The 13,668-nt window shown below is 46.7% G+C and overlaps 1 protein-coding gene across 8 annotated transcripts in view; it reads right to left on the bottom strand.

Annotated features, from left to right (window-relative positions):
• Nucleotides 1-13,668, bottom strand: part of LOC310757641 (uncharacterized protein) — a 109,102-nt gene that overhangs the window by 12,435 nt on the left and 82,999 nt on the right. For 6 of the 8 annotated variants that reach the window (XM_083603107.1, XM_083603108.1, XM_083603112.1 and 3 more), the window contains 2 exons: nucleotides 12,243-12,325; nucleotides 9,431-9,615 (listed from right to left, as the gene is read on the bottom strand). In XM_083603107.1, coding sequence (XP_083459233.1) covers nucleotides 9,530-9,615; nucleotides 12,243-12,325 — 169 coding nt within the window. In that variant the 3' untranslated portion in view covers nucleotides 9,431-9,529. Of the gene's footprint in view, nucleotides 1-9,430; nucleotides 9,616-12,215; nucleotides 12,326-13,668 lie in introns of those variants that run through there. The other 2 variants (XM_083603109.1, XM_083603110.1) reach the window with 2 other exon arrangements.

Here is a 13,668-nt window from a genome sequence, read left to right as displayed (position 1 = left end):
CCACCTGAAAAGTTCATGCTTTTATAGAATTGTAGAGTTGGAAGGGACCCTGAGGGTCATCTAGTCCAACCCCTTGCAATGCAGGAATCTTGCCCACAGCCATCTCTGAGTGGCCTCGAACCACTGACCTTCTGGTTAAGAGCCAAACACACTGACCCACTGCGCCACCTGAGGGTCTTTCCAGAGCAGGGGTAGGCAACCAAAGCCCGTGGGCCGGATGCAGCCCAATTGCCTTCTCAATCTGGCCCGTGGACAGTCCAGGAATCAGCATGTTTTTACATGAGTAGAATGTGTCCTTTTATTTAAAATGCATCTCTGGATTATTTGTGGGGCCTGCCTGATGTTTTTACATGAGTAGTATGTGTGCCTTTATTTAAAATGCATCTCTGGGTTATTTGTGGGGCATAGGAATTCATTCTCCCCACCCCCCAAAAAAAGTTCGGCCCACCACATGGTCTGAGGGACGGTGGACCAGCCCACGGCTGAAAAAGGTTGCTGACCCTTGTTCCAGAGGATGTGGAATTTAAGACATGCAAAAAAGCTGGAACCCAGCTGTTTTCATTTCAAAGACATGAAGATAAAGGAGCAACACAGATCAAAAGGAAAAAAATATTATGTATGGCGAGATCAACCTCTTCATCCATCACTGATCAGTGTCATCCATTGCATTTATTTATTGCAGGGGAAATCAACCTGGTACCCTTCTGAACTTGAATTCCAATCCCCATCAAGTCCAGCAACATCTATAGGTCATCTATTTCCCTTTGAAATAAATAAAAAAATTGTTGAGTAGCACCTTAGAGACCAACTAAGTTTGTTCTGGGTATAAGCTTTCATGTGCATGCACACTTCTTCAGATTCTTTGGTACGGACTCATTGTTAAAACCATGTTTATGGAAGACAATCTTACTCGGCTATGAGTGATTGCCAAAGAAGAAGAAGAAGCAGCTCAGTCCAGTTCTGGTATGGAAAAGAAGTTCCCAGACTTAAAATGTGCTCAGGAGCACCTTGTTCTTCAGTTCTAACCATATACAATGGTACCTCAGGTTAAGTACTGTCCCTTTCGCAGGACATATAAGCTGTAGATAAAATGGTGTTTGTTTCCCATGTTTGTGACAACCAATGGTATTTAATAAAACTTGACATTTCTCTTATAGAACAGAATGAAAAGCCCCAAAAGGCCTGAAATGTGGCCCTTATGTTGCTTGTCCTCTAGGCTCCTGCCATGATGGCTTTTATTAGCTCTGTTTTCTAATAGCATTCCGAGGTCCGTTCTTAACCTGAAACTGTTCTTAACCTGAAGCACCACTTTAGCTAATGGGGCGTCCCGCTGCTGCGCTGCCGGAGTACGATTTCTATTCTCATCCTGAAGCAAAGTTCTTAACCCGAGGCACTATTTCTGGGTTAGCAGAGTCTGTAACCTGAAGCGTATGTAACCTGAAGCGTATGTAACCCGAGTGTCAGGGAACTGTCATCGGAAGAACAGGTGGTGGAGGGGCTCCCAGAGGTTGAGAGAGACTTATCAGCGGAGGAGGGAACCAGCAGGGGGCAAGAAAGAGCTCCAAGGGAAGGCGAGTCAGAAGATTGGCTCAGAGACAATTCCAGCGAGAACAGCGAGGAGGTTGCAGGACCTCCATTAGGGACACCCACTCCTCGCCGGAAATTGTCACGTAGAGAGTCCAGAAGACGTGTTTCCGTTAAGGAGCTGTTATGCTGGAAGAAATTCCGTAAACGCCCACTGTCGGATTCTGCCAGCGACTGACGGAGCCATGCTTATGGCGCTCCGTTACAGACAGTGGTTTGTGGACTTAGCCAAACACTGAGGGATTAGGAACTTTACGCACAAGCAGCTCAACATCCCATCACAGCAATCCGACAGTCCCTGAAAGCAGCTTGTGCAGAGAAGGCATCATGAGCAACCCAGCCGGAACCGGAGAAGCAGGAGGAGCTGGAGCCGGTCCAAGCCTCGAAGAAAGGTACCGGGTGTTGGAGGTCCAGCTAGCGCTGCAAACGGCGAGGCTCGATGAGAGGAGGGCTCAGGATGCAGAAAAGGCAAAGGCCCCCCCACAAGCAAGAAAGATGCCAGGATTGGTGCAGAAGTTTGGGGGGGATCCCAGGAACTATCAAGCCTTTAGGACAGAGATGCAGTATGCTCTTAATCTGCAGTTTGATGACTTTCCCGATGAGGAATCGCGAGTGGCGTTTGTGATTAGCCATCTCGAAGGAGGGGCGAAAGACTGGGTTAGACCCCTGATGGCAGGGCATAATGAAGTCTTGAAAGACGCACGGAAGTTTTTTCGCGCCATGGACCTGATGTTTTCCAGCGACATTGAACAGGGAGTGGTGCGCAGACAGTTGATGGCTTGTAAACAGGGGAGCCGATCTGTCCGTGAGTACTGGACTGAGTTTACTATGTTGATACACAAATTGGGGTGGGATCTGTCAGCGGAACCCATTCAAATGCTTTTCGAAGAGGGACTTTCCTCGGCTGTGAAAGATGAACTTTCCCGGGCGCCCAGGGCGGAGTCTATGGACCAGCTGACCAAATCAGCGCTGACCATTGGAGCACGCCAGGAGGCCAGAGCCTTGGAGAAGCGGGAAGGGAAAGGGGAGCGTTGGAGAGATTTCCGCATTCCAGAGATTCCGGAGCCAGCTTTCCCGCCCGCAGAGCCGATGGAAGTTGGAACAGCGCGCACGCGGGCAGTTTCAAATCCCAGTGAAGGGCGGAAGAAGGAGGGGAAGAGCCCCAAGAAATGTTATCTCTGCCAGCAGCCAGGTCATTTTGCCAGAGTCTGTCCACAAAGAAAGGAATGGCAAGGGATGGCAGGAGCTGTTGGGGGGAAGGAGGAGGAAGGACAGGACCAAGTAAAAGCCAACGCCTGACTGCCGCCATCAGGGCACAGCAGTCAGGCCAAGGAGCAGTAAAAGTGCCCACGCCAGAACCTCCGAGACCAGCCCTAGTGATAGAGGTGTTGCTAGAGCTGCCAAACGGACATCCCTTAAAGATAAGGGCGCTATTGGACTCAGGCAGCTCCTGTAATTTTATGAGCAAGGAGTTTGCAGCAGAACACCAGATACAGACTATCCCTTTAAGCAACCCCTTGCAGGTGACCACGATCGATGGGAGAGAGCTGTTGGGAGGAGGAGTCAGCTTACAGACCGTCCCAATGGTAATGAGGGTAGCCAGGCACACCGAAAGAATAGCGTTCCATGTGGCCACCTTGGGAGGGGCTCCCATTATTTTGGGGATGAGCTGGCTAGCGTTGCATGATCCGCTAGTGGGTTGGCATCAGAGAGTGGTCTCCTTTGGGTCAGCACATTGCCTAGAACATTGCAAAGAGGGCAAGGCTGCAGAAGGGGCAAAGGCCTTTCTAGCAGGAACAGAAGTAACGGACAAAGGAAAGGTGCCCAAACAATACGCTGACCTGAGCAATGTCTTCAGCGAAAGGGAAGCAGACAAACTACCACTGCATAGACCCTTTGACTGCCAGATCAATCTAGTCCCTGGAGCCCAGCTCCCTGTGGGCAAGCTGTATGCCATGTCAGACAGGGAAATGCAGGAGTTGAGGGAGTTTATTGACAAAAACCTGAAGAGAGGTTTCATCAGAGAGTCCAGAGCGGTGGGGGGCAGCCCAGTGTTTTTTGTGGACAAAAAACACACGAATAAACCTAGACTTGTAGTGGACTTCCGGAGCATAAATGCAGTGTCGGAACCAGTGGCCTTTCCCATGCCCAGGATTGATGACATTTTGACCCGGGTGAGGAAGGGAAAAATTTTCACTAAACTGGACTTAAGGGGGGCATACAACCTGATACGGATAAGGGAGGGGGATGAATGGAAGACAACGATGTTCACCCCCCTAGGGGCTTTCGAATATCTCGTTATGCCCTTTGGATTACAAGCAGGCTCAGCATGTTTTCAATCGTTCATGAACCACGTGCTGGGGCCTCTGCTCTACAAGAATTGTGTGGCCTTCCTAGATGACGTATTAGTCTATTCAGAGAATGAGGAGCAGCATGTAAAGGACGTCAGAGAAGTGTTGAGCCGACTGCAAGCAAACCAACTGTGGGTGAAATTAGAGAAGTGTCAGTTTCACACCAAGGAGGTGGAATTCCTGGGGTACCGCTTGTCAGACAAGGGGTTAGCCATGGATCCAGGCAAGGTCCAGGCGGTACTGGAATGGAAGAGACCGAAAACGAAAAAGGATGTGCAAAGATTCTTAGGGTTTGGGAACTTTTATCGGAAGTTCATCAAGAACTTTGCCCATTTAACGGCTCCCATCACGGACTGTCTCAGCAGCAAGAAGAAATTTGTTTGGACGGCAGAAGCGGAGCAAGCATTCGAAGAATTGAAAAAGGCCTTCGCTTCGGAAGAACAGCTCCTGCATGTGGATTTACAAAAACCCATGAGAGTGGAAACTGACGCCTCAGACCGGGCGGTGGGGGCGGTGCTTCTTCAGCCGGGGAAGGATAAGTCGGAGTGGAGACCGTGTGCCTTCTTCTCGCGGAAGTTAAACAAATCCGAGAAGAACTACACGGTATATGACCGAGAACTACTCGCCATTCACGAAGCATTCCGGAAATGGAGACACTTACTAATTGGTGCACAACACAAGGTGCAAGTATGCACGGACCACAAGAATTTAGAGTACTGGAGAACGGCACGAGTGCTCAACCAACGGCAAGTGAGATGGGCACAGGAGTTCTCCAAATTTTATTTTGAAATTTGCTATGTGCCAGGCCCGGAAAACGTCAGGGCGGACGCTCTCTCACGCAAACCAGAGTATTTGGAGGGGGAGGGAGCACCCGAAGAGAGACATATCATCCCAGAGGACCACTGGGTGTGTGGGGCGGCGTTGGTGGGGCAAAGGGAACTGGTAGAGGAGACGCAGAATGATGAATACGCCCAGAATAAGCTCCAAGGTCTAAGGAGGGAGGGAGAAAACTCCGGAGGTTTTGAAGAAAGAAACGGGGCATTGTATTACAAAGGGGCACTATATATACCCGAAGGGGAATTGAGAGGGAGAGTACTCAAACAGATGCACGACAGCCCTACAGCAGGGCATTTTGGGCAACACAAAACCATGTGGTTGGTTACCAGGGAATTTTGGTGGCCCAGAGTGAGGGAAGATGTAAGGGAGTATGTAAGAGGGTGTGACCAATGCCAGCGAGCCAAGGGAGAAAGGCGGGCACCGGCGGGGTTGTTGGAACCGTTGCCCACACCAGAGAGGCCATGGGAGGCGGTATCGATAGATTTTATGACTGATCTGCCGAAATCCAAGGGGAAAACCGCCATACTGGTAGTAGTAGACCTGTTAACTAAGGTGGGCCACTTTGTAGCTTGCTCACATGCAGTCACGGCGGAAGAGACAGCTAAATTGTTTGTAGAACATATTTTTAGACTGCATGGCGCCCCCTTGAGGGTGGTCTCAGACCGGGGCAAACAATTCACGTCCAGGTTCTGGAGGAAGCTCATGAGCTTACTGCACGTGGAGGTCAATTTTTCGACTGCCCGGCACCCAGAAACCAACGGGCAGGCGGAAAGAGCAAACGGTATCCTCCAACAATATCTGAGGTGTTATGTCAATGACAGAGAGAACGATTGGGTGGAAAAGTTGGCGCTGGCGGAATTTGCCTACAATAATGCGGAGAATGTGTCCACCGGGATGAGCCCCTTTTTGGCTAATTATGGGTGCCACCCCAGGGCATTTCCAGGGGGAGGAGGGGAGAGATGGAGCGTCCCAGCCGCAGAACTTTTTGTAGAAGAAATGGAAGCGATCCATCGTCAACTCCAACTCAACTTAGAAAGGGCCAAAGAACAATATAAGAAGCAGGCAGACAAGAACAGAAGGGAAGGTGAAACCATAAGGGTGGGGGATCAGGTGTGGCTGTCCACCCAAGGACTGCCGTTCAAGGGGGGTTGCAAGAAATTAAGACCCAAAAGATTGGGACCATTTGAGGTCATTCAACAGGTTAACCCCGTAGCTTTCAGACTCCGGTTACCGAACCACATGAAACTGCATCCAGTGTTCCACAGGTCATTACTGTCACCGTATAGGGGGGGAAAAGAAGGGGTTTTCCCACAGGGACCTGTCTTAGAAGAGAGGGAAAGCAGCAACCATGTGGCGGAAATCCTCGACTCCAGGTGGAAGGGTAATCAGGTGGAGTATTTGGTAGCGTGGGAAGGGGAACCGGAGTCAGAAAACACCTGGGTGACGGCAGAGGAAGTCAATGACGAGGTCTTGCTCGAAGCGTTCCATCAAAGGTTCCCCAGGAAACCTCAGTCAGTAGCGAGGTTCCGGAGAGAGTACTTTGGCACCACCGACGAGGAGGAGGAATTGGAAGGATTCACGGGGTCAGAGTGGGAAGAAGGAATAGATTCCGAGGAGGATGAGTACTTAGAAACCCAAAACAGCAACCGGTGGAGGAAAATGTTCGAGACTTCGGAAGATGAGGGAAGTTCTTTCAGGGGTTTTGCTCCCTCGCCTCCCGCAGAGGAAGGGAGGGGAGGGGGTGGAGGGGGCCCTGGAGGGGAGGTGGATGTCAGGGAACTGTCATCGGAAGAACAGGTGGTGGAGGGGCTCCCAGAGGTTGAGAGAGACTTATCAGCGGAGGAGGGAACCAGCAGGGGGCGAGAAAGAGCTCCAAGGGAAGGCGAGTCAGAAGATTGGCTCAGAGACAATTCCAGCGAGAACAGCGAGGAGGTTTCAGGACCTCCATTAGGGACACCCACTCCTCGCCGGAAATTGTCACGTAGAGAGTCCAGAAGATGTGTTTCCGTTAAGGAGCTGTTATGCTGGAAGAAATTCCGTAAACGCCCACTGTCGGATTCTGCCAGCGACTGACGGAGCCATGCTTATGGTGCTCCGTTACAGACAGTGGTTTGTGGACTTAGCCAAACACTGAGGGATTAGGAACTTTACGCACAAGCAGCTCAACATCCCATCACACCGAGGTACCACTGTACCTTTTGCACCTGGCTCTGCTTGGTAGATCTTGGGTTTCTAGCTTAAAATAAACTACATTCCCATCCTTGCATGCCAGCTCTCACAGGTATGGTAAAGTCTCTGTGAGTTGACACATATGTATTAGTGGCACTGGAAACTTGAAGGACATTCTGTTATATGTATCATATTCCTCTTTATTTTTCTCTTCTGGGGGAAAAAATTCTAAAGGAACTTTTTGACAACATTTCATTCCTGAATGGTAGTGATAAAACCATTCATTTGATATCTGGGAGAGATTTAACTCATTTAACTCACAAGGTTGCTGTGTGTGCCCTTGCAACCCAAAGGTTTAGGTGTACATTTCTCCTGCACAATACATTGCATTGTGCAGGGAGTCATTTACAATAAATTGCAATACTGTCCCTTTCGCAGGACATATAAGCTGTATATAAAATGGTGTTTGCTTCCCATGTTTGTGACGACCAATGGTGTTTAATAAAACTTGACATTTCTCTTATAGAACAGAATGAAAAACCCAAAGAGGCCTGAAATGTGGCCCTTACGTTTCTTGTCCTCTAGGCTCCTGCCATGATGGCTTTTATTAGCTCTGTTTTCTAATAGCATCTATAATAAATTAGCAAAATTGCCACACCATATATAACCGTAAAGCAGCCATCAGTAATCAGTATATGAATCTAAAGACTGCACTAGTGCAGCGTTTCTCAAAATCTTTGAATGCAGCCCTCCTTCTGAAATTACATTACCTTTCTGACAGCCACATGTACCCATGCGAAAATAGCAGTTTGTTCCACAGAGGCATGTGTGTGAAGATTCTCATACACAGTTGAATGCAGCCTCCTGATGTTTGTGTGATGATTTGTGAACTGGAATAGTAAAATGAGGAAACTTGTTAAATGGGACATATGATCCCCCTATCCTAAACCAAATATTGATTTTAAAAAAATAGAATAAGTATCCTCCTCCTTCCAAAATCAGATTTTGATGATGGGCCAGGAGGGATCAAGTCATCCATATAAATACAATGTGAACCAGTGATTGTCCTCTTAAGTTTTGGCTGTGGGGGGAAGAGGGCAGAATGAGGAAAGTTCTTGGAGTGGAGCTCAAAGAGAAAAGTGATACCTTGAACAGGAATCCCATACAACTTATGGAGGCAGTACTGTACTGTGGATTCCACACACCCACAAACTGACTGAAAAAGAATGGTGCTAGAGACAGCTCAGCATATCAAGATCAGCAATGGTGAGGAAGAGGCCTATAGCTTGGGAAGCTTCCTCTGACTATAGTGTAAGGGTAGGCGATATGATGCCTTTTGGCTATTGGACTACAACATCTGTCAGCCCCAGCCAACATGGCCCATTGTTAGGGATGATGAGAATTGGTGTCCAGCAACATCTGGAGGGAGCCATGTTGACTGTCCCTGCTCTGGTGAGTGACCCAGATGGAGGCACATATATGAGAAGCTCCAGCTAGCTTCAGGGTTAAAAAGCAAATCCAAAGAGGGGATTAATACACTCATTTATCTAATGAAGGATTGGGCAGATGTCATTCAAGCTAAGCGAGGTAGGGTTAAAGAAATCCAATAAAGTAGTGGAAAGTTTCAAAAAACATTTCATTGTGAGGAGCAATGCAACTGATGGACAGGCACAATTTAATACTCATATGAAAAAGGAAAATGAACCTATGGATGATTTTATTACCTCTCTATATTCCCTAGCTGAGCGTTGTGAATGTGGTATCCTCCTCTGTGAGATGATCAGAGACATAATTGTTGTGGATGTCAGAAAACTCAAAGTGTCCAAAAAACTACAATTGGATGAGAGACTTATCCTGGAAAAAGCGTTCACCACTGTGAGGTAGAATGAGAGAGTGTAAAGAGGCCACCGTTAGACCTTCATAAAAGGAGCAGCATTCCCCACCCCCACCCTCACACTGACAGTATTCATACTCTGAAGACAAAGTCACAGCTACAGGGACAGCCCACCACACAAAACTCACAAAACAGTGAGGAAAAATGTCGATGGCAGGATTCTGCCTAGCAAAGGATTCTGTTTGCTACTATTGCAAGAAAAAGGAACATTTTGTTAAAGTATGCTTTGCAGAAGTAGCACTGGGACAAGTCACTACTAATCCAGCTGGCTTTCTGGGATCCTTGGCAGACAATCAAACAGTAAATATGAGAATGTGGTTGGCAGAAATCAAGATGGATGGGTACCAAGTAGAATTCAAGCTTGACTCTGGGTGTCACAACTAACCTACTAGTGGTATTTAGACTACATTCAAAACACCAGGAGAACAGTGAGCAGCAGTGGGCAGCTTCAGAGTAGTCATGCACTGCAATGACAAAGAAGAAATCAGGAAAGTGATTTATGTAGTGAAGCAAATAGAAAGCCCTTGTTAGGATGCAGAATGGTACATGTCCAGCATTTGCCAACAGGAATACCAATATTGACTACCTCAGAAGGTGGCCTTTCTTTTGTGTTTTAATAGCATACAGAACTATGATAGAAAGAGGCTACAGATTCGCCAGATTCTTCCTGCAGCTCTTCATTCAGACTTCCCCCTCATTGTCTCATAATGTCCTCTGGACCAGGCTTAATTGTAATCTCTTTGCTGCTAAAGTCTTTATTCACTTCTGAAGCAGGAAGTTCTGGAAGAAAACATCATCATTATTTTTAAATTAAATCGCCGGATATTGCAACACAGGCATTCAGCTTTGCCCTAATTGACTCCTATTGGCCACTGTATCATCTCCTGAAATCATATCACTAGATAAAGTTTTCATACAGTCTATGCAAATGATAATCATCTTATAACATGGAGTTTGTGGTGATGCAGCTGGATCCCACAGACTCAACTCAGGTATCACTCCAAAACATTGTGAAGAAATCACAACTATGGTTTGGGGAAATGTTCAAGTTTTCAAACCATAGTCTGTGATCAGACAGCAAACAAGAATCAGAAACACAGACAGAAGTGGTTTTGCAAATTTTGGTTTGTGCTAGCTGTAGTTTGGCATGATGTCTGAATTGCACCCCAGAAGCAGGAACAGTTCTGTACCATAGTTTGTATGTTGGGAAGCTCAAAGCAAGGTTTGGCATGATGTCTGAACCGAGTCAGTAACCATATTCACTACCATGTACACATTGCTTAGAGATTTTTGAGCTATAAATGCTTTTAAATAAATTAAATAGTATGATAATTGTAAGAGGTGCAATTGCTCTTCTAATGGCAACGGTATTCAAATCCAAAATGGGCCAAGGGAAATCACAACTGTTCATCTGTCTCACTAAATGCTAGGTAGAGGTTTTCGTCATGAAGTCTGCCTTAGGTGAACAAATCCTATAAATGTGTCACTCCCTCATAATTTGGCCCTAATAATGATTTACATTATAATATGATAATATTATAGTGTAAAATCATGATTAGGGCCAAATCAGACTACTGCTTTTCATGTTCCGAATATGCTTTTCCAGTGCATTTTCATATGCTGGAAAAGTCTTGAAAGATTTCAACCTGGGTCCAAAGCCTCACTTACCACATCCTGACTTCGTTATTTCAGGGATACAGTGAAGTGAGATATTTAAATGTTCACAAGACCCTTTGGGGCCCAGGATTGTTTGGAAAGTGGGGACACACACACACACACACACACACACACACCAACTGTGGCTATGTGCATATGATACACTTAAAAAGGACATGCCATTTTAAGAATCCTGGGAAGTATCGTTTGTTAAGGGTGTTGGGAGTTGCAGCTCTGTGAGTGGTAAATTACAGTTCCCAGGATTTGTGGGCGGGGGGGGGGGAGGTTACTTTAACTGTATCTGCACAGCCACAGTTTCAATTCCCAAAATCACACACAAGTGTACTTCATTTATCATTTATTTATATCTATCAAAAAATAATCAAAGCTGTTCCGTTAACCTCAACACATAAAAAATGGCTGTATGAGCGGTTTCTTACTTCAGATCTGATCATCTGCTAGACATTATGAAGTAGGTGAGTCAAGGTTCAGAGGCCTCCCTAAGGGTTGTACTTGCCAAGATGATCCAGGCACCTTTCAGGGAAGCCTGGGAGCATCGCCACGCCACTGGGCTTGCCTTTAAGAATCCTAAGGCTATTGGAATGGATGTAAAAGCAGATCCCTTGGTATTTTTACCTTAGTGTTATTTATTGAACATTCATTGTGGTTTGTTTGCGGGGAGGTTATATATGTCATTGCATCAAGCAAGTGTTCTCCTACTCTAGAGAACGAGAGTGTTCTTTCAGTGCATTTTCCTGTCACTTTCCGTATCGTGAGGAGTCCATTTTTTTGGGAGAAAACAGGTTTAGGGCACAAATTGTGCAACTTGAATTTGCTGGTACGTGGATCCCACCTGAAAATAATGACAGTCCAGAAGTGCCCAATGACACATGAGGCACCATCTTAGTCAGAAGGAGCGACTACTGATTATGAAGGGGGGGGGGAAGGGCAAAGAAAATGTAGGACAAGCTCGAAGGCAGCCCCTGTTTTTGTTCACTTTGTTGAAATTTCCTTCTATTGCATTAAAGAAGAACAAACAGTTCATTTGTTTCAGAGGTGCTGCACATCTGTTTCTGTGTCTAATCACTGTTAATTATAAAGGACCATGTCTCAGTAATATTCCCGGTCCCAGAGCTATGGCGTGCTTGTTGCTTCGCCTACAGTGTTTATTGCCAACTTTTGGCACAGCCTCATTTCATTATCAAACACAAAAAGGTAGAGCTTTTACTGGATCCTTGGCATGCACTACAAACTATCCAAGCTTAATACTAAAGCGGTGACTAATCAGGGAATTCCCACGAGGAAGCTTTGTAATAACTCTTGCAAGGGTAACAAGGACAATTTCCATAGCCACAATGTTTTAAGCCAAACAAAATCCAAGCAGCTCTCATTTTTCCCCTTGCATGACCACACACACACACACACACACACACACACACGGTAAGCAATGTCCTTCTAAAACAGAACGGCTGTACGGTTAGCGTGCAAAGTTTGCATTGCTTTATCATAGCGGGGCTAATAGCAAAATTCTATTAATTGCCGGACGGTGTTTTGTTTGGCAAATCCAGGAAGCAGTTTACATGGCTACGCAGTGCTCTGGTTCACAGTGCTTCTAAAATAGTATTATTGTAAGGGACTAATACTGATTAGGGACAGTTCCCCGGAGGAAGGAGGGCCTTTTGATGATTGAGTCATTTCCTTTCTCTGTTCTGCTTCAATGATACAGTTCTTCTCTCACCCCAGATACACACCCCTTCTGTCCAGAGAGTCATCCAGCAGAGTGCTCAGAACTTCATGCCTTGGCCTGACATAGAGATGCTTGCGTTCATGGCTCCTGGAGCAAGCAATGAAGCAAATATCAGCTGACATACACCCACAAGACCACGTATTCACCTCCCGCACAATGCTGCGGGTTTCTATATCCTTGCTTTCATTCGATGGTGGTTTCCCAGTGTCCAGGGAAGACTGGTCCATTAGGGCAAATGGGACATTGCTTCATCAACCTCAATCAGCCCTTAGCCAGCCCCCATCTACTTACTTAGAACCAGACCTCCTTAGTCTTCCCATTGTAGGGAAGAGGATGGGGACAAAACTAGAATTAGTTGACTCCAACTGTCATTGGCCTCCATGCTCTCTGCCCTACCAGTCCCAGTGGGCATAAGCCACAGCCGCCAATGTCCTTCATATTAAAATAGACTGGGTTTTTTGGTTGATTATGTGCATTGATATCCTTTATCAAAGAGTGGATTGTAAATATTTAAATAAATATTAAATTTATTCATCTAAAAAGCTACCATAAGCCCCCAAAACACAAGAGCAGTTCCGCTTTCAAAGACTCACAAAACTGATTATTCTAGAGCTCAGCAGTACCAATTTGATCTGACAGTGTTACTTTATTGGGGGAACAAACAGCTGGTTTGTTGAAATTCATCAGAATGCTGGAAATATGTTCCACCTCTCTTGTATCCCAGTTTCTGCTCTTAACAGTCTACAGTGGACACTCGGGTTGCGAACATGATCTGTGCGGGATGCACGTTCACAACCCACAGCGTTCACAACCCGCAGCGGTGCATCTGCGCATGCGCAAAGTGTGATTTAGCACTTCTGTGCATGCGCAACCGCCAAAACCTGGAAGTAACACGTTCTGGTACGTCTGGGTTTCGACGGTCCAGAACCCCAAAAAAGGCAACCTGAAGCATCTGTAACCCGAGGTATGACTGTACTGTGCTTTCCATTTTGACAGGTCCGCTCCACTTCCGTGTGGGGAGGCTTTGTGGGCAGACCGCATGGTCTCCCACTCTCAGCAGGGGCTGAACTATGCCCCCGCATCATTTGGGAGTTCCCGGCCGCGTCACAGCCTGGCCAGCCAATCCTGTCCCAGGGCATGTGGCTTCGGCTATTTGAACCCTGGGGGAGCTTGAGTCGATTTGCATCAGCAGGTCACCCCCTATTGGTGGTTGACCCTTCCTGGACTCCCTGCACGGCGGACAGGAGTCAGGTATAGTTGGTTCAGTCCAATGCGTAAGCCAATACCGCTCACATTCTGTAACCAATAAAGTTGTGGCCTAAATTTTGCCCATTAACCTAATATAATGTGTCAATGTGTCTTTTTCAACATAGGGGTAGGCCTCGGGGTCTTGACAGGCGAATGATATGTTACAGACTATATATTACATT

The sequence above is a fragment of the Podarcis filfolensis genome (assembly GCF_964270895.1).
Source record: "Podarcis filfolensis genome assembly, chromosome: 1".
In the NCBI taxonomy this organism is placed as follows: domain Eukaryota; kingdom Metazoa; phylum Chordata; class Lepidosauria; order Squamata; family Lacertidae; genus Podarcis; species Podarcis filfolensis.
This window is presented reverse-complemented; position numbering and strand designations above follow the sequence as displayed.